The sequence below is a fragment of the Tenrec ecaudatus genome, chromosome 8 (assembly GCF_050624435.1).
Source record: "Tenrec ecaudatus isolate mTenEca1 chromosome 8, mTenEca1.hap1, whole genome shotgun sequence".
Classification (NCBI taxonomy): domain Eukaryota; kingdom Metazoa; phylum Chordata; class Mammalia; order Afrosoricida; family Tenrecidae; genus Tenrec; species Tenrec ecaudatus.
The window spans coordinates 92,784,576-92,799,675 of record NC_134537.1 but is presented as its reverse complement, the minus strand read 5'-3'; the positions used below and the strand labels follow the sequence as shown (position 1 = coordinate 92,799,675).

The following is a 15,100-nucleotide window of genomic DNA, read 5'->3' as shown; positions in this document are numbered from 1 at the left end:
CCCTTCTTCCTCCAGAGAGGCTGATGGGTTGGAACTGCTAACTTTTCAGTGGCATTTAATTTTTGCACCACGGGCTGTTCTTACTAAAACCAAACTGGAATCAACCGTTTTAAAACTGAATCCATTTCAATGCCTGCAGCTGCTACAGGAGTCAGTAGAACTGCCTCGTAGGGTCTCCAGCCCAATGTCTGTATGGCAGTTGACAGGCATCCTTCTCCCCTGGAGTCACTGTGGGCTCACACTACTGACCTCTTTCAGTTAGCAGCCACAGAGCCTCGTGGTACTTGGATCACGGTATTATTTTACATACTAAGGTTAGAGCATGTCTTCGTTATAAGTTCATGTACACATACAGTACTCAATAAGTGACCCTTTCCCTTACGTGAGAACACTGGCCTACTTTATCTTTTCCCACTTTATCTCTCTCGCTTTGTCTCTCACCTTCTTGGTTTTGAGAAGCTATATTCTGGAACATTAAAATATGTGTGGAATAGTCCACATGACTTTGTAGCACTAAGGAACTTTACTAGCATGTAAACCACAGGGTGGTTACGCTGTAAAGAAGGAGACTACTCTTGTTTCCAGAATCATTGGTCTTGCCGGCATGTCGTTTTCCATTTCAGCATTGAGCGAATCATTACTCCTCGCCTGGCTCTAACCACAGCCGAGTTCCTTGCCTACCAGTGTGAGAAGCATGTGCTGGTTATCCTCACAGACATGAGTTCCTACGCTGAAGCGCTCCGAGAGGTAACGTGCCTCCTCTGCCTCCTCCGTTTCCTGTGCCTGGCCTGACTGAGGGACCCGGGGCTGGGCACGGAGAAACAGGGCCCAGTTGGTTTTGTTTGGGGTTTTCTCTCACATAAACAAAATGGGCCCATTTTTAAGATTATCTTGTCCTTTGCAAGTGTTCGTTTTTCTTTAATCATGTTTTTAAACTTCATGAACCGTTCTTTCAACATAGAGCTTAATTTATCAAAAATGAAACTAAGGCTTTTTTAACTGTCAACTGGGTGAAATGATTAGAAGGTAGGGTTTGCATTATTACTGTATCAGAATTGTGGTTGTCTCTGTGGATTAAAAACTGATTGTAAAAGGGAATCAGTGATAACAACTATTGATTCATGCCTTTCCTAAGAACTTCATCTCTCTGCAGGCTCTCATTTTGTAACTCTGCTCAGAATTCCAGGTGTGATGGTGTATGTACATGTCCGTATGAAGATCATTCTCTGGCAGCACCCCTTTTCTACAAAGAAACCAGTGTTTGTTGAGGAACATTCAAGTCTTATCAATTATATACCAAAGGTTTCTGACTAAAACTTGTATGGAATTTTGAATAAGTTCCTCTCCTAAGCATGTAAAAAGGAAAAACACATCTGGAGGCATATGCTATATAAATATATGGCATCTTAAAATTTCCTAAAATTCTTAATATCTCATTCTTTTTTTTAATTGTTTTTATTAGGGGCTCATACACCTCCTATCACAATCCATACATACATCAATTGTGTAAAGCACATGTGTACATTCATTGCCCTCATTGTTCTCAAGACATTTGTTCTCCACTTAAGCCCCTGGCATCAGCTCCTCATTTTTCCCCTCCCTCCCCACTCCCTCCTCCCTTATGAACCCTTGATAATTTATAAATTATTATTTTGTCATATCTTGCCCTGTCTGGCGCCTCCCTTCACCCACTTTTCTGTTGTCCCCGTCCCCCAGGGAGGAGGTCACATGTAGATCCTTGTAATCTGTTCCCCCTTTCCAACCCACCCTCCCTCTACCCTCCCACTATCGCCACTCGCACCACTGGTCCTGAAGGGATCATTTGCGTGGGATTCCCTTTGTTTCCAGTTCCTATCTGTACCAGTGTACATCTTCTGGTCTAGCCAGACTTGCAAGGTAGAATTGGGATCATAATAGTGGAGGGGGTTGGAAAGGGGGGAGATGAAGCATTTAGGAACTAGATGAAAGTTGTATTTTTCATTGTTGGTACACTGCACCCTAACTAGCTCGTCTCCTCCCCGAGACCCTGCAAGCAGATCTCCAGTGGCCTACAAATGGGCTTTGGGTCTCCACTCTGCATTCCCCCCACCCCCTCATTTACAATGATAAGATTTTTTGTTCTGATGATGCCTGATACCTGATCCCTTCAACACCTCGTGATCGCACAGGCTGGTGTGCTTCTTCCATGTGGGCTCTGTTGCTTCTGATTTAGATGGTCACTTGTTTACATTCAAGTCTTTAAGACCACAGATGCTATTTCTTTTGATAGCTGCGCACCATCAGCTTTCTTCGCCACATTTGCTTATGCACTCATTTGTCTTCAGCAATCATATCATGCAGGTAAGCGCACAATGATATGATTTTTTTGTTCTTTGATGCCTGGTATCTGATCCCTTCAGCACCTTGTGAACACACAGGCTGGTGTGCTTCTTCCATGTGGGCTTGGTTGCTTCTGAGCTAGATGGCCACTTGTTTACCTTCAAGCCTTTAAGACCTGAGACACTGTATCTTTTGATAGCCAGCCACCATCAGCTTTCTTCACCACATTTGCTTATTCACCCGCTATGTCTTCAGCGGTTTTGTCGGGAAGGTAAGCATCATAGAATGCCAATTTAATAGAAGAAAATATTCTTGCATTGAGGGAGTACTTGAGTGGAGGCCCAATGTCCTTCTGCTACCTTAATACTAAACCTATAAATATTATGCACATAGATCTATTTCCCCATTCTCATATATAATATATTTGCATATGTACATGCCTTTATCTAGATTTCTATAAATGCCCTTTACCTCCCCGCTCTTTCCTCTATTTCCCTTGACTCTCCTCCTGTCCCACTATCATGCTCAGTCCCCACCAGCGTTTCAGCAATTCCTCTTGGTTACATTACCCTTGATCATGTCCTACCAGGCCTCCCACACCCTTCTCACCACCGATTTGGATCACTTGTTGTTTCTTTGTCCCTGGATTTGTTAACACCACTACCTTTCCCTCCAACTCCCCCTCTCCCGTGTCGGTCCCCTTGTGTTCTCCAGATTTTTCACCCAGTGTATCGTATTTTGACAAACCTGCCGAGATAATAACATGCACAAAAAGAAGATAGAGCAGAACCAAGCAACAATATACAACAAAACGACAACAACAAACCAATGACAAAAAAAAAAAACACAAGAAAGAAAAGCTTGTAGTTAGTTCAAGCATTATTTGTTGCCCTTTAGGAGTGTTTTCCAGTCTAGTCTCGGTGCACCACACACACACCCTTTTTTTAATATCTCATTCTTTCACACTACATATGGGGAAGAACTTTTTCTTTTACTCGCATCCAATGCAGACCAATGCGTTATAAAACACAATTGAAATGAAACCTTATAAAAGCCAAAGAAAAATAACCATATAGCTTTATTACCTGCAGACCCATTATTAGATTTGATAGCTATGAAATTATTTTTTCAAATTGCCATCGACGTTGCTAGCTGCTTACCTCAGGGTCCGCACCATCAAGTCCACACTGAGAGCAGTTGAGCTGCAGAGCACGTGCATCCTTACATGTTGCACTTAATGATGCTATAGGGTTCGTGGTGGCTGTTGGTTAATTAATATTTATACCCAGCGTCTACCAAGCATATCTCTTGATGCCTTATTTTATACAGTAGAACAGACTGCAAGCTCTGTGGTCATGGAAAATTGGTACCTAACTCTGGACTCCAGCTAGAACTTGTGTTTCTAGATGATGTTTCTAAGGCACAATCCAACAAATGCATTCTAACCAAGCTTTGCCCTTCACCTCCTGGCATGTGATCCTTGTTTCCTTGACTTGCCCTCAGGTTTCGGCAGCCCGAGAAGAAGTGCCTGGGCGGCGAGGTTTCCCAGGTTACATGTACACAGACTTGGCCACAATCTATGAGCGGGCTGGCCGAGTAGAAGGCAGAAATGGCTCCATCACTCAAATCCCTATTCTCACCATGCCAAATGACGGTAAGGACTGGTCTTCGGGGGCAGATAGCATCATTGTAGCAGGAAGCCCAGAGGGGCAGTAAGTCAGCACTGCCCTGTGGACAAAGAGCTGGCGGGCTGAAACGCCAGTCACTGCATGGGACAAAGACAAAGGCTACCGCCTCAGAAACCCGTGCAGAGGCAGTCCTGCTCTGTCCTGCTAGGGTCGCTGAGAGTCAGAATTCACTCAAATGGCAACAGGGGAGTAATCTTAACTTTTTTTATTTCTTTAACCATGTAGCTTTTTGAGTTGAAATTCTTTTCAACTTTTCCTCCAGGCTTTACTTTAGTTTTTTATGCCTGAATAATACTTTCGTTTAAACATCATACCATTTTGTGGATGGATGAAATGCATTTTTCTTTGTAATTTAAATTCTTCATTTTCAGTTATTAGCTATAAGCGAGTGGCTGCTGTTTTGTTTGCAGGACATTGGTAATAGGAATAATGAAATATATATTTTTAATTGTTGCTTCTATGTGATGTAAGTGACTCGATGTGCCTGGGGGTGTGTTTTATGTATGTCTGTCAGTAATGTAAGCAGCTTATGCCGCCTGCAGATGAAGAGCAGAGAAAGGAAGAGCCATAATGAACGTGCCGTCAGAGATAAGACAGACAGCAGGCCTGTGTTGCCGCTCTTTGGTCTCATCTCACTTTCGTGATTTTGTTAAAGATGGGATGAGCTATAACGGTTTTAAGTGCTTTATAAATATAAACTCATTTGATCCTTATAGAAACGTTGGAGTAGGTGCTGTACTCCACGCACAGGGAGATAAAATAATTTGCCTAGGTTAAGAAGTAATAGGCTGAAAATAATAATTTGTAAATTATCAAGGGTTCATCGGGGAGGGGGGAAGGCAGGAAGGAAAATGAGCTGATTCCAGGAGCCCAAGCAGAAAGCGAGAGTTTTGAGAATGATGGGGGCAATGGATGTATAAATGTGCTTTACACACTTGATGTGTGTGTGTGGATTGTGATGAGTTGTATGAGCCCCAATAAAATGATTTTTTTTAAGTAATAGGCTGAATTCAACCTTCACATCACATTAGCTATCACACAAATTGCTCCTGGCATGAAAAGGGTATGTTCCTGGGAGCGAGCCTCCTCTGTCGTTCAACAGATTCAGAGATGTGTTGCTTTGTTTGCCCTCTCCCCTGCTGCATTTTGCATGTTAAATGGTGCGTTTCTGTCTGATCCAGCTCACTGTTGGCTCAGTAATGTTCTCGGTATCTGCCTCGAGTTGGAAAATGCCAGCAAGGGAACTTGGTGTATAGAATTGAACCTAACGTTGTTGGCTAGCAGAAATCGTACTGTTTCTGAATGTAGCTAACAGACCTCTCAGCGCCAACACACGTCTCACAGTGTGCTGCCACCTAACTTAGTGTCTCCCGGGGTAGCTCGGGCCACTTGGGGCTATTTGAATGGTGTTTGACAATTTGAAGCCCTGGCTTCCAGTTGTACAGGACATAGTTCCAGCACTCAACAGCCATGTGGCTTCTGGCTACCACATTTGACCAACATAGATCCTGATGGGCTCATCGCAGCAAAGTCTCCTCTGCAGCACTGCTCCGGTAATGCTGCGAACAGTGTAGATGAACCTTCGTGGGGTTGAGTTAGAGCAAAGGGCCTCTTCAACTAACGCTCTTCAACAGCAAGGCCGTGTCTCATGTCCGCTGTCTTCCTCTGATAGATATCACTCACCCCATCCCTGACTTGACTGGATATATTACAGAGGGACAAATTTACGTGGACAGACAGCTGCATAACAGACAGGTATTTGACTTTTGAACAATGCTGTGAAACGTTTAAGTCTCCTCGAGTTTTATTTTTGTGTGTCTTTCACTTTTGCTCTTAGGAATCATTTGTTGAGAAAAGATCAACTTGAATGGTTATCATTTGGTTATAGAAGTGTTGTTTCTGTATGCTAAAATTATGATGTGTATAAGAGTGTCCAAATGAAGAAGTACATTTTCATTTTTTCCCTTCTCATTTTTGTGTCCTAACAAAGGAATCCGTTATCTCAAAAACTTCTGGGGGTATTTTATTTTCATAATGGTCTAATGTCCTATTCTGGTTGTTGGTTTTAAAACAAGTTCAACAAACAGATTTTTGATGGAATGCTCTTAGGTGCTGAGTTCTAAAATCAGTTTTTAGACTGAAGCCTTTTGAACCTTACCATTTTGTGTGTTGTTTTATAAATCAAACCAGAATACTCCTTAGTTATGAGAATATGATAATGCAAGGCTTGTTGAAAATTGGTAGACTTTTCAGTGTAGTCGTAGTACTACTGTAGAACTTAACATTCAGAAGAACCTTTTCTCCCATTTTATCCAAGATCTACCCACCTATTAATGTGCTCCCCTCATTGTCGCGGTTAATGAAGTCTGCTATTGGAGAGGGTATGACCAGGAAGGACCATGCTGACGTGTCCAACCAGCTGGTACGTATCCTCCTAAGTGTGGTCTTCACAAGAAGTCTGGTCTTTCTGTTTACCACTTGGTAGCATCGTCGTACTCCCAAAGCATGCCCCACCCCCACCGCGCCCCTCCCCCAAAGAGTGTGAGTATGTGTGTTCGGCATTGGTGGAATTCGTTTAAGCTTGATGTAGGATATAATTCATGAGAACTCAATTAGTCTTTTTTGCCTAAGGGTAATACTAAGTAAGATTTAAAAGCATATGCTTGAAACCCACAGGTAACTCTCTATAAATTCAAAGACATTTTCAAAAAACAAAAAACGTTTTACTACTAATTTTAAAAATAATTATCATATAAAGATACCCTACATATTTCTTGCTCATCACATTAAGCAATCACCAGAACAGTAAAGTATCCAATATACTCTGCAATCCTCGGCTTATGTGGTCGTGTTAGCTTGTAGCTCAACCACAAATAGACCAGAGATTCCCGGTGGCGTTTCTTGTGGTTAAGTATGAGTTCTAATGTCAAACTGCTCTGTAAAGTGAAAATGCTCCCAGGAATGTAACTTCGTTTCGGATGGTGGCACATTGACAAAATATGCTTTTATGTAGAGTATTGGTGACATTCTGTCCTTTCCTCAAGGTCCATTCTTAGTGAGGCTCTTTCTGTACTTGTACTATATGTGAACATACTCATGTAAATTATATTTACCAATGACACCGTGAAAGTTCTTATCATCATCTTAGTGATGATAGCTGCAGCAACACCCTTCTATACCCCAGACTGCTGCCAGCATTGGTGACGTCCTGCCTCTGCGCTCATGTGAGCCCTCTCTCTCCTCAGTACGCCTGCTATGCCATCGGTAAGGACGTGCAAGCCATGAAAGCCGTCGTTGGGGAAGAAGCCCTTACCTCAGACGATCTGCTTTACTTGGAATTTCTGCAAAAGTTTGAGAGGAACTTTATTGCTCAGGGTAAGATGACTTGTCTTCTCATGAACGTGAAAACTTACTGCTGTTGAGTCAATTACGACTCACAGTGGCCCTGTACAATTACGCTTATGAGTTTCCTAGGCAGGAAATCTCATGGGAGCAGAAAGCCTCGTCTTTTTTCTGCAGACTTGGTGGTTAAAATCCCAACACATAACCCACTATGCCACCACGGCTCCTTTATGAACATAAACAGCCACAGACGTAATTTTGAAGATTTCTTCTCCAATCTGAGGTCATTTGCAGTGATCTCTACTCAGTTTACCTTCTGGTTAAAGAAGTTCTTCCAGCAGCCTCCTGGATCATATTCTTTCTGGTTAGAGACCAAGCTAGTTTAATAGTTCTGCATATGATAGGTAATTTTGAAAACTGTAGAATTTTCTTTTTATTTTTTTCCCAGTGAAGGACTAGTTGACAGAACTGATACTCTGGCTTTGGCATAGAGGGAATCCACGAGGCTGGTGCAGAGTGTGTCCCTAGAGTTCAAGGATGCTGGGACTTAGGCCTCCATTACATGCAGAGTGTAGTGCCCCTCAGAGTTGTCAGACAGGGACAGCTTTGGCCTCCCCTGGAAATGATGGATGATGGAGAACTAGCAACGAGAAGTCACTGAAGGTCACACAGCAGAAGGTAGAGAGAGTCAAGACAATACCAATCATATTTTCAAGACTTCTAACAATAAACAAAATAAGATGGTAGATAAACACCACGATAAGCAAGTAAAGGTTTTCCCAGGAACATCTAAGACAGAAGGAAGAGACCCAACAAGAACATCACCTAGTGCAGCATGTGGGATTTCAAAATCCCACTCTGCCCTCAACTCTGAGGACAGAACTCTGTTCAGTTCTTATCTCAGCTGTCATGAATTCCGGTCTCCCAGAATGAGACCAGACATGTTCCTCAGACTGCCAAATAGGCAGATGACAGGTAGATGTTTGGGGGTTCACGTGACACTCTTGGCTTCTGATCTATCCTCAGATTCAGAGCACTCCCCTTTCCCCCCTCAGGACACCAGCTGCAAGCTCACAAATTCTCCCTGCACCCCCTCCACAGCTCCCTCCTGCTGGCCCCACTGCTTCAGTGGATCAAGTCCCAGAACTCAGACGTGCTATACTGAGGATTATAATGTTAGTATAGCTAAAAGGGACACAAACAAAGGGGCCCAGGATGCAGTCTGGAAAGGTCTCTGAAGCAGAGCTCCCATGTCCCGGGCATGTGACCTCTCTCATGCATGAATGCCTATCACCAGCCAGAAACCCATAGCATGTCGTGCCTTCACCCTCTGGGCTTCCCCATGTCGTCCTGATAGAGGCTTCTTGCACAGCCTCCTGCTCGCCTCTCCCTGGGGTCAGCTGATAGCAAGCTGCCTGGTGGTCCTTGTGGCCTGAATAGCACCTCTGCGCATTTGCATAAATCCACAGGTGGTGTTCACCAAAAAAAAGTCTCAGTCAAGTTTTTTTCGTCCGTGGGGCTTCTGAAGCTGTAAGTCAATGTGGAGGTAGGCCACTCGTCTTTCTCCACAGAGCAAGGCTGCATTTCGGTTAGCAGCCCAACACACCACCTGCTGCAGCCACAAAGGCAGCGCAACGACAGTTAATCCCAAGGGATGGCGTCATCTCAAGGAGCCCTGGTGGCAGCGAGGTTGAACTCAGCTGTGGATCAGTAGGGTGGTGCTGGGAGCCCATCCCGCACCTGTCCTGGAGAAAGAGTTGATGGCCCACTTCCATAGCGATGGCGGCCAAGAGGACCCTCCAGGCCAGTTTGACTCTGTCACAGGGTCAGGCCTCAGTGTGTTAGATTTGGCCGAACAGAGCACCCCAAGTTATCACTCAGTAAACAGGGGCAAAGATTAAATTGCTTTGGGTAAAGTTTGATTCTCCATCCTACAACTAGCAATGAGGATGGCTCACATGAGAGATTTGTTTAGTGGAATGAGAATCGGTCTACGCTTACAAAATGATGACATCGTTGAAGCCATCTGCCTTGGCACATATTCAGGTGTTCCAGCAACAGTCACCCTTTCCGAGCACCTGTCCAGCGGCCTCCCTCACATTCAGCCTTTCCTCTGAGCCCTCAGTTCCAGGGAAGCTGCTGCTCGCACTAGTGTCTGGATAAGCGTGGACGCTGGGCCTCAGACTTGGCTTATGTATGAGATGGGCCTCCAGAGTTTGTGGAGTTTTTCTTAGGAACCTTTGAAGCCCCGGAACATAGTTCCCATTGCTCCAGGTACTTCAGTCCTACCCAGTTCCAAGCCAGCTCAAGTCCCTCTCTCCAGACTCCACACCCTCCCTGCCCCTGTGCCTCTCCCTTTCTCAACATTCCTCTGATACTTACTGCCCGCACCCCTTATTGCCACAGTCAGTCATGCCCCCTCCTGGGAAAACTCTATTTTTACATCGTGTGCAGGGGCGGGGGGGGGGGCCTTCAATATGTTTGTAGATGAAAGTTTGTGGAAAGATTAAAAGATAATGGAATTAAGTGCCTTTAAAAACTTGCAGGAGTAAAGTTAGCTTGCTGACTCCTCAAAAAAAAAAAATAGTGGAATTTTTCTACAAAATTTTAAAGCCCTCTCATCCTCACAGTGCTAGGTAGCTAAAAGAACAGACACCAGATCACACCGTTGTTACGTGTTATCAGGTTGGTTCCGACTTATAGCAACATGTGTGCACCAGAAGGAAATGCTCCCCATCCGGCACCACATCCTCACAATTGTAAACTTGAACCCATTGTTGCAGCACTGGGTCACTCCACCTCATGGAGGGTCTTCCTCTTTGTCAATTTGCCCCTCTACTGTACCAATCATGAGGTCCCTTTCCAGAGCTGGTGTCTCCTGACAACACGTCCAAAGTACGTGAGGTGCAGCCTTGCCATCTTGAGTCTGAGGGGCATTCTGGCTGGACTTCCAAGGCGGGCCTGTGTGTTCTCTAGGCCGCGCGCGCGCGCGCGGTTCTTTCCGTATCTGCACCGGCACCGTCATTCCAATGCCTCGGTCTCCCTTTCAGCGCCCAGTCACACTAATAAAGAGGAAATGTGTGCTTCTACTCATTCCGTCTCCATCTTTTTGAAGGTCCTTATGAAAACCGCACTGTCTATGAAACTTTGGACATTGGCTGGCAACTGCTCCGAATCTTCCCCAAAGAAATGCTGAAGCGAATCCCTCAGAGCACCCTGAGCGAGTTCTACCCGCGAGACTCGGCAAAGCACTAGTCGCCGCTCCACCGCCAGCTCTGTGTGCTTGTGAAATACGGCTGCTTCTGTGTTCTTCGTTCCTTTTGCACTCCCTCACCCCACCTTTGTGTTGGAGTTCACCGTGTCGCCCTGTAATTAAAAACCAAGAATAGGTACCATATTGTGCCAGTGTTCCAATGTGTTAAACTGGTAAAAGACGTTAAAACATCCCCTATTCAGAAAGCCTGGGTTTCAGTGCTCTGTTTAAAATAACTGCAAGGACGGAGATCAAGTTTCTTATCAATGTGCTTATTTATACATAGAGATGTAGTTATTTGCCTAATAATCTCAGAATAGGGGTTTCCTCGGCCTGGCCTCCAGATGAGGGCAGGGTCAGGCCGAAAGGATCCTCTTCAGGAAGAGCGTCCAGGCTCTTCCCTGAGTGCTTGCCTCCGGATTGTGGTGGCCGCTCTGGGTCTGTGCTGCTGCTGCTCCAAGCAGATGGCTCCGGTCCACAAGCGCTCTCCTCAATGAAGAGTGAGCGGAGCCAGCTTTGTTCTTTTGATTTTCACGTGTGTTGAGCTGGGCTCTTGGGGCTGACGCATGGCCCTCTCAGGAACACAGAATCACGCAGCCTTTGCACGGCTGGCGTGCCAGGTGGGAGATGGCTCGTGTGGTGAGCCTGATGACATTCCACACAGAAGAATCAGAATTAAGACCATGTACGGAAATGGTGTCTTGGGAGAGTTGGGGTGGAATAAAAAGAAAGCGAAACATAGTCCCATTCCATGTTCTGACTCGCTAACAGTGGTCAGTGTCTGAAATGTTCATCCGATGCAGAGAGCCAAGTGGAACGGAGAAAGGTGACTGCACTTAATGGATAGTTTGAACTCTGTTAGAGAAGAGCCTTTGGACGTTCCCCCTCGCTAGTCCTGCTTTCTGGCCGTTTCAGGGTAATCTTGTGGCCCACGTGATAGCATTTAAAAGCTGTAGACGTGTAATCCCTGCTCCTCCCTCCCGTCAGCCTGAAGCGGTCTTCTATGCAGCTCCGCCTTGTCTACTGTCGGGGGTCTGTGTTCTCTGTGCATTCCATCTTCCAAGTTGTGTAAGTTCTTCACTTTTTGCTCTGAGGGGGTGGGGGGAGTCAGCATGATTATATTTTAATGTAGAAAATGTGACATCTGGATACAAAATGAAAATAAATGTTAAATTAAATGAAAGTTACCCAAAGCGATTGTTGTATCTTCTAATCAGAAAAACACTTAACAGCAAGCATATATAGGACCTAGGAATGCATCCTGACAGTTTTGAGCATCCTCACCAGGATTGCAAACCCCACTGCTGAGGGGCCAGGTCCCTGGTCCCCTCCCAGTTCTAGCGGTCGCTCACACCCAGCTGGAGTTTGATCCCAGGTTCAGAGTTCCTGACTGCAGCTGCTCCAGGGCTTGCTTTGGGCCATGTTTTCAGAGGCCTCTAGAATCATCCTGCCGCGAAAGAAAAGGAGAACCGATAAGAATTGAAACCTCTCTTAGAGAAGTGGTTTAAAGCAAGTTACTGTGTCTTTCAGATCTGCAGTAGTTGTCCAGTAAGTCAAACTAGCAAGCCTGTTAAATGCACAGTAGGGTCAGGAGGCCCCTGTTTCCCTCCCGTCTCCAATCCAAGGCAGTTTTAATACCCAATCACAGCAAGAACTAGGTAGACTGAGTTCTGATTCTGGCGCTGCTATTAGCCGATAGGGTCTTGTGAACCCATTTTTCAAATTTGAGTCAGTTGGTTTACGTTCCCTTTAGGGTTATTATGAAGACTACAGTTTGATTGTGGGAAGAGAACAGACTCGGCCCCTTAGTAGGCTTTCACGGAGTCGCGGTGGCGGTGGTATAGTTAAGCACCCACTGCAAACACAGACGTCAGCAGTGCGAGCCCACCAGCTGCTCGCTCCACTGGGAAAAGATGGCACAGTCGGCTCCACGACGAGGACAGGGGCAGTTCCCGTCGACAGGGCTCCTGTGAGTTAAAATTCACTCCGAGACGACGACTTGGTTTGCTTTTATTCACAAACTTTTATAAAGACATTTTGCTTTCATTATAATGGTTGGAGGTTTACCTAAGAACTTGTTAATTTGCATGTTAGGCATTCATGCTTGTTAACATGCGTTAACGAAATTGTATGGATCAAGAGAGCTGTTTGTGTGAGTTGTAGGCCTGGTTTCTGGTGCTTTGCCTTGGACTCTTGCTATAATTGAATCTATAAAGAAACCAATGTTCACTTCGGTTGACTTAGAGTGCTTGGGAGGAGGGAAAGATCTAGAAAGGTCAAGCTAAGTGACGCATTAGACATGTATTGCTTGCAGTTGACTGTCACTTCAGTTTGTGAGATTTCATGGCAGTGAAAAAATGTTTTCAGAATCAGGTCGTAAATCTCTCACTAAGATGTTTTATTTTTAGCAAGGGTAGATAGTGCAAGACGTCTAAAGCCAACACAGCATTTCTGGATCAGTTGAAACGTGTTGGTACACTGTTAATGTTAGCTTCATCCAACATGAGGAACCAAGAGAAAACACGCAGTTGCCCAATTACAACTTAGAATACTGTTTAGAGGCTATCACAAGAAGGTTGAGTAAGGCAGTTCATACAGAAAATTCCTTTTGTGAGGAATATTAGGTACACATTTTTACATGAAACGGCCATGTTTCTGACTCAGGCACCTAACAGCACCACATGATAACATACAGTGGTCACTCCTTGAATTGAATGGGGCCCACAGATTCTGGTCACTCTCCAGAACCTGAGGCACCATAAAGCCCCGGTGCCTGCTTTTCAGACAGGGTGGTGACCTAAATGGAAAGGCATGGCTCTGATGGGCTGGCTTCAAACACAGGACTCTCACCGGAAAGTGAAGTTTGGGGTGAGGGTCTGGAAGGAGGTAGCCAGATCACACAGCTGCCTCCAAATTCATCTCCTGGTCTGGGCTGTTACACTCTTCGTGTCCACAAGAGGGCGACAGCTCTTGGAGAGCTCACTGGTTGAACCTGTGGGGTGCAGAAACAGGATACCCACTGGCTGCTATGGTAAGGAAACCAAAGGTTCTCTTAATCAAATGGTACATTTCTGAGCTGCACCCATTAGGCTACAGCAGCGGTTCTCAACCTGTGGGTCCCAACGCATAACAGCAAAATGACAGTTATGAAGTAGCAATGAACATAATTTTATGGTCGGGGGTTCACCATGACATGAGGAACCATAGAAGGCTCACAGCATGAGGAAGAATGAGAACCACTGAGCTAGAGGCTGGCAGCGAACATACCCGCTGCCATCCAGTCAGTTCCAACTCAGAACAGACTAGACCTGCCCCATGGGGTTTCCCAGGCTGTGCCTTTTTCCCTTTTTTAATAGCAGCTGTTGTCCAAGACTGGAAGCAACTAAGGTGTCCCGCGACAAGTGAACAGATACATGTGGCCCATCCATACACATGTATGATTCTGTCATTGTGTTAGTCTGGTTGGACACGAGAAACAAACTCACAGACACTCGTGTATAAGGAAAACTTTTATATGCAAGAGCAATTAAACACTGAGTAAACATCCGAGTCCAGTCCAGATCCAAGTCCTTAAGCCCAATACTAGCCCATATGTCCGATACCAATCTATAAAGCCCTCTTCAGACTCACGAAACACATGCAGTGATGCCAAATGCAGGCAGGTCACAGGCCAGTGGGTGGCAAGTCTGGATCCAGCAGCAGTGTAAGATTCTCAGCGCTGGCAGGGTCTCTACGTGGCTTTGCTGGCTCCAGAGGTCTGGTTGTATCAGGATAGGTCCATGTGGCTTCTCCAGCTCCCAGGGTGTGCATCATGTGTCTCGTCAGCTGCTATTCTCCCAGGGTGTGAGCAGAGAGGTGTCTTCTGCCTCCAAGGAGGAAAATACAGGAGAATTCTCAGGAGAAGGCCATGCCCACACAGAGGCCTCCTTGGTTGTATCTTGATTGACAGGCTAGACTCTATCCCTTCACTCGTAATCCTCTCAGATTCACACCAGATTATGTAACCACCACAGTAATTAAGGTAAATGTAATATCTAACGACCAAAAGACCTGGAGAAACCTTAACACTGCTAAATGAAAGACGGCATTCATTCAGAAAAGGCTACACGCTATGATTCTAGTTTTGTGATGTTCTGAAAAAGGGAAGGGGCTTGGGGAATGAAGATAAATAGGTGTGACAGGAAAAAATTTTCCCAGCCGTTTCACTGGCATATAATTCATCTACAATTCAATAGTTCAGTCACATCCAGAAGGTGGTACAGGCATCATCACAATCAGTTGTAGAACAACTTTCAATCTTGCATTCGCCATTACTAGTTCCCCATTTCCCCCATCCTCCCCTGCCATATCTCCAAGGGATCATTAGTCCAATTATTGTCTATAGATTTCTCCTGGATTTCATATACAGAAAAATACTAACAAAAAATTTAACTTAAACAGATAGATAAACCTCAATTGGAAAGAAAGTAGGAAGTATTAGAAACGGCATTCCATGATG

The 15,100-nt window shown here is 45.1% G+C and overlaps 1 protein-coding gene across 1 annotated transcript in view; it reads left to right on the top strand.

Moving 5' to 3' along the window:
* Positions 1-11,789, top strand: part of ATP6V1B2 (ATPase H+ transporting V1 subunit B2) — a 34,560-nt gene extending 22,771 nt beyond the window's left edge. The window contains exons 9-14 of the mRNA XM_075556560.1: positions 624-747; positions 3,823-3,973; positions 5,680-5,762; positions 6,325-6,429; positions 7,253-7,382; positions 10,465-11,789. Coding sequence (XP_075412675.1) covers positions 624-747; positions 3,823-3,973; positions 5,680-5,762; positions 6,325-6,429; positions 7,253-7,382; positions 10,465-10,604 — 733 coding nt within the window. The 3' untranslated portion in view covers positions 10,605-11,789. The remainder of the gene's footprint in view (positions 1-623; positions 748-3,822; positions 3,974-5,679; positions 5,763-6,324; positions 6,430-7,252; positions 7,383-10,464) is intronic.
* Positions 11,790-15,100: the final 3,311 nt, after the last annotated feature.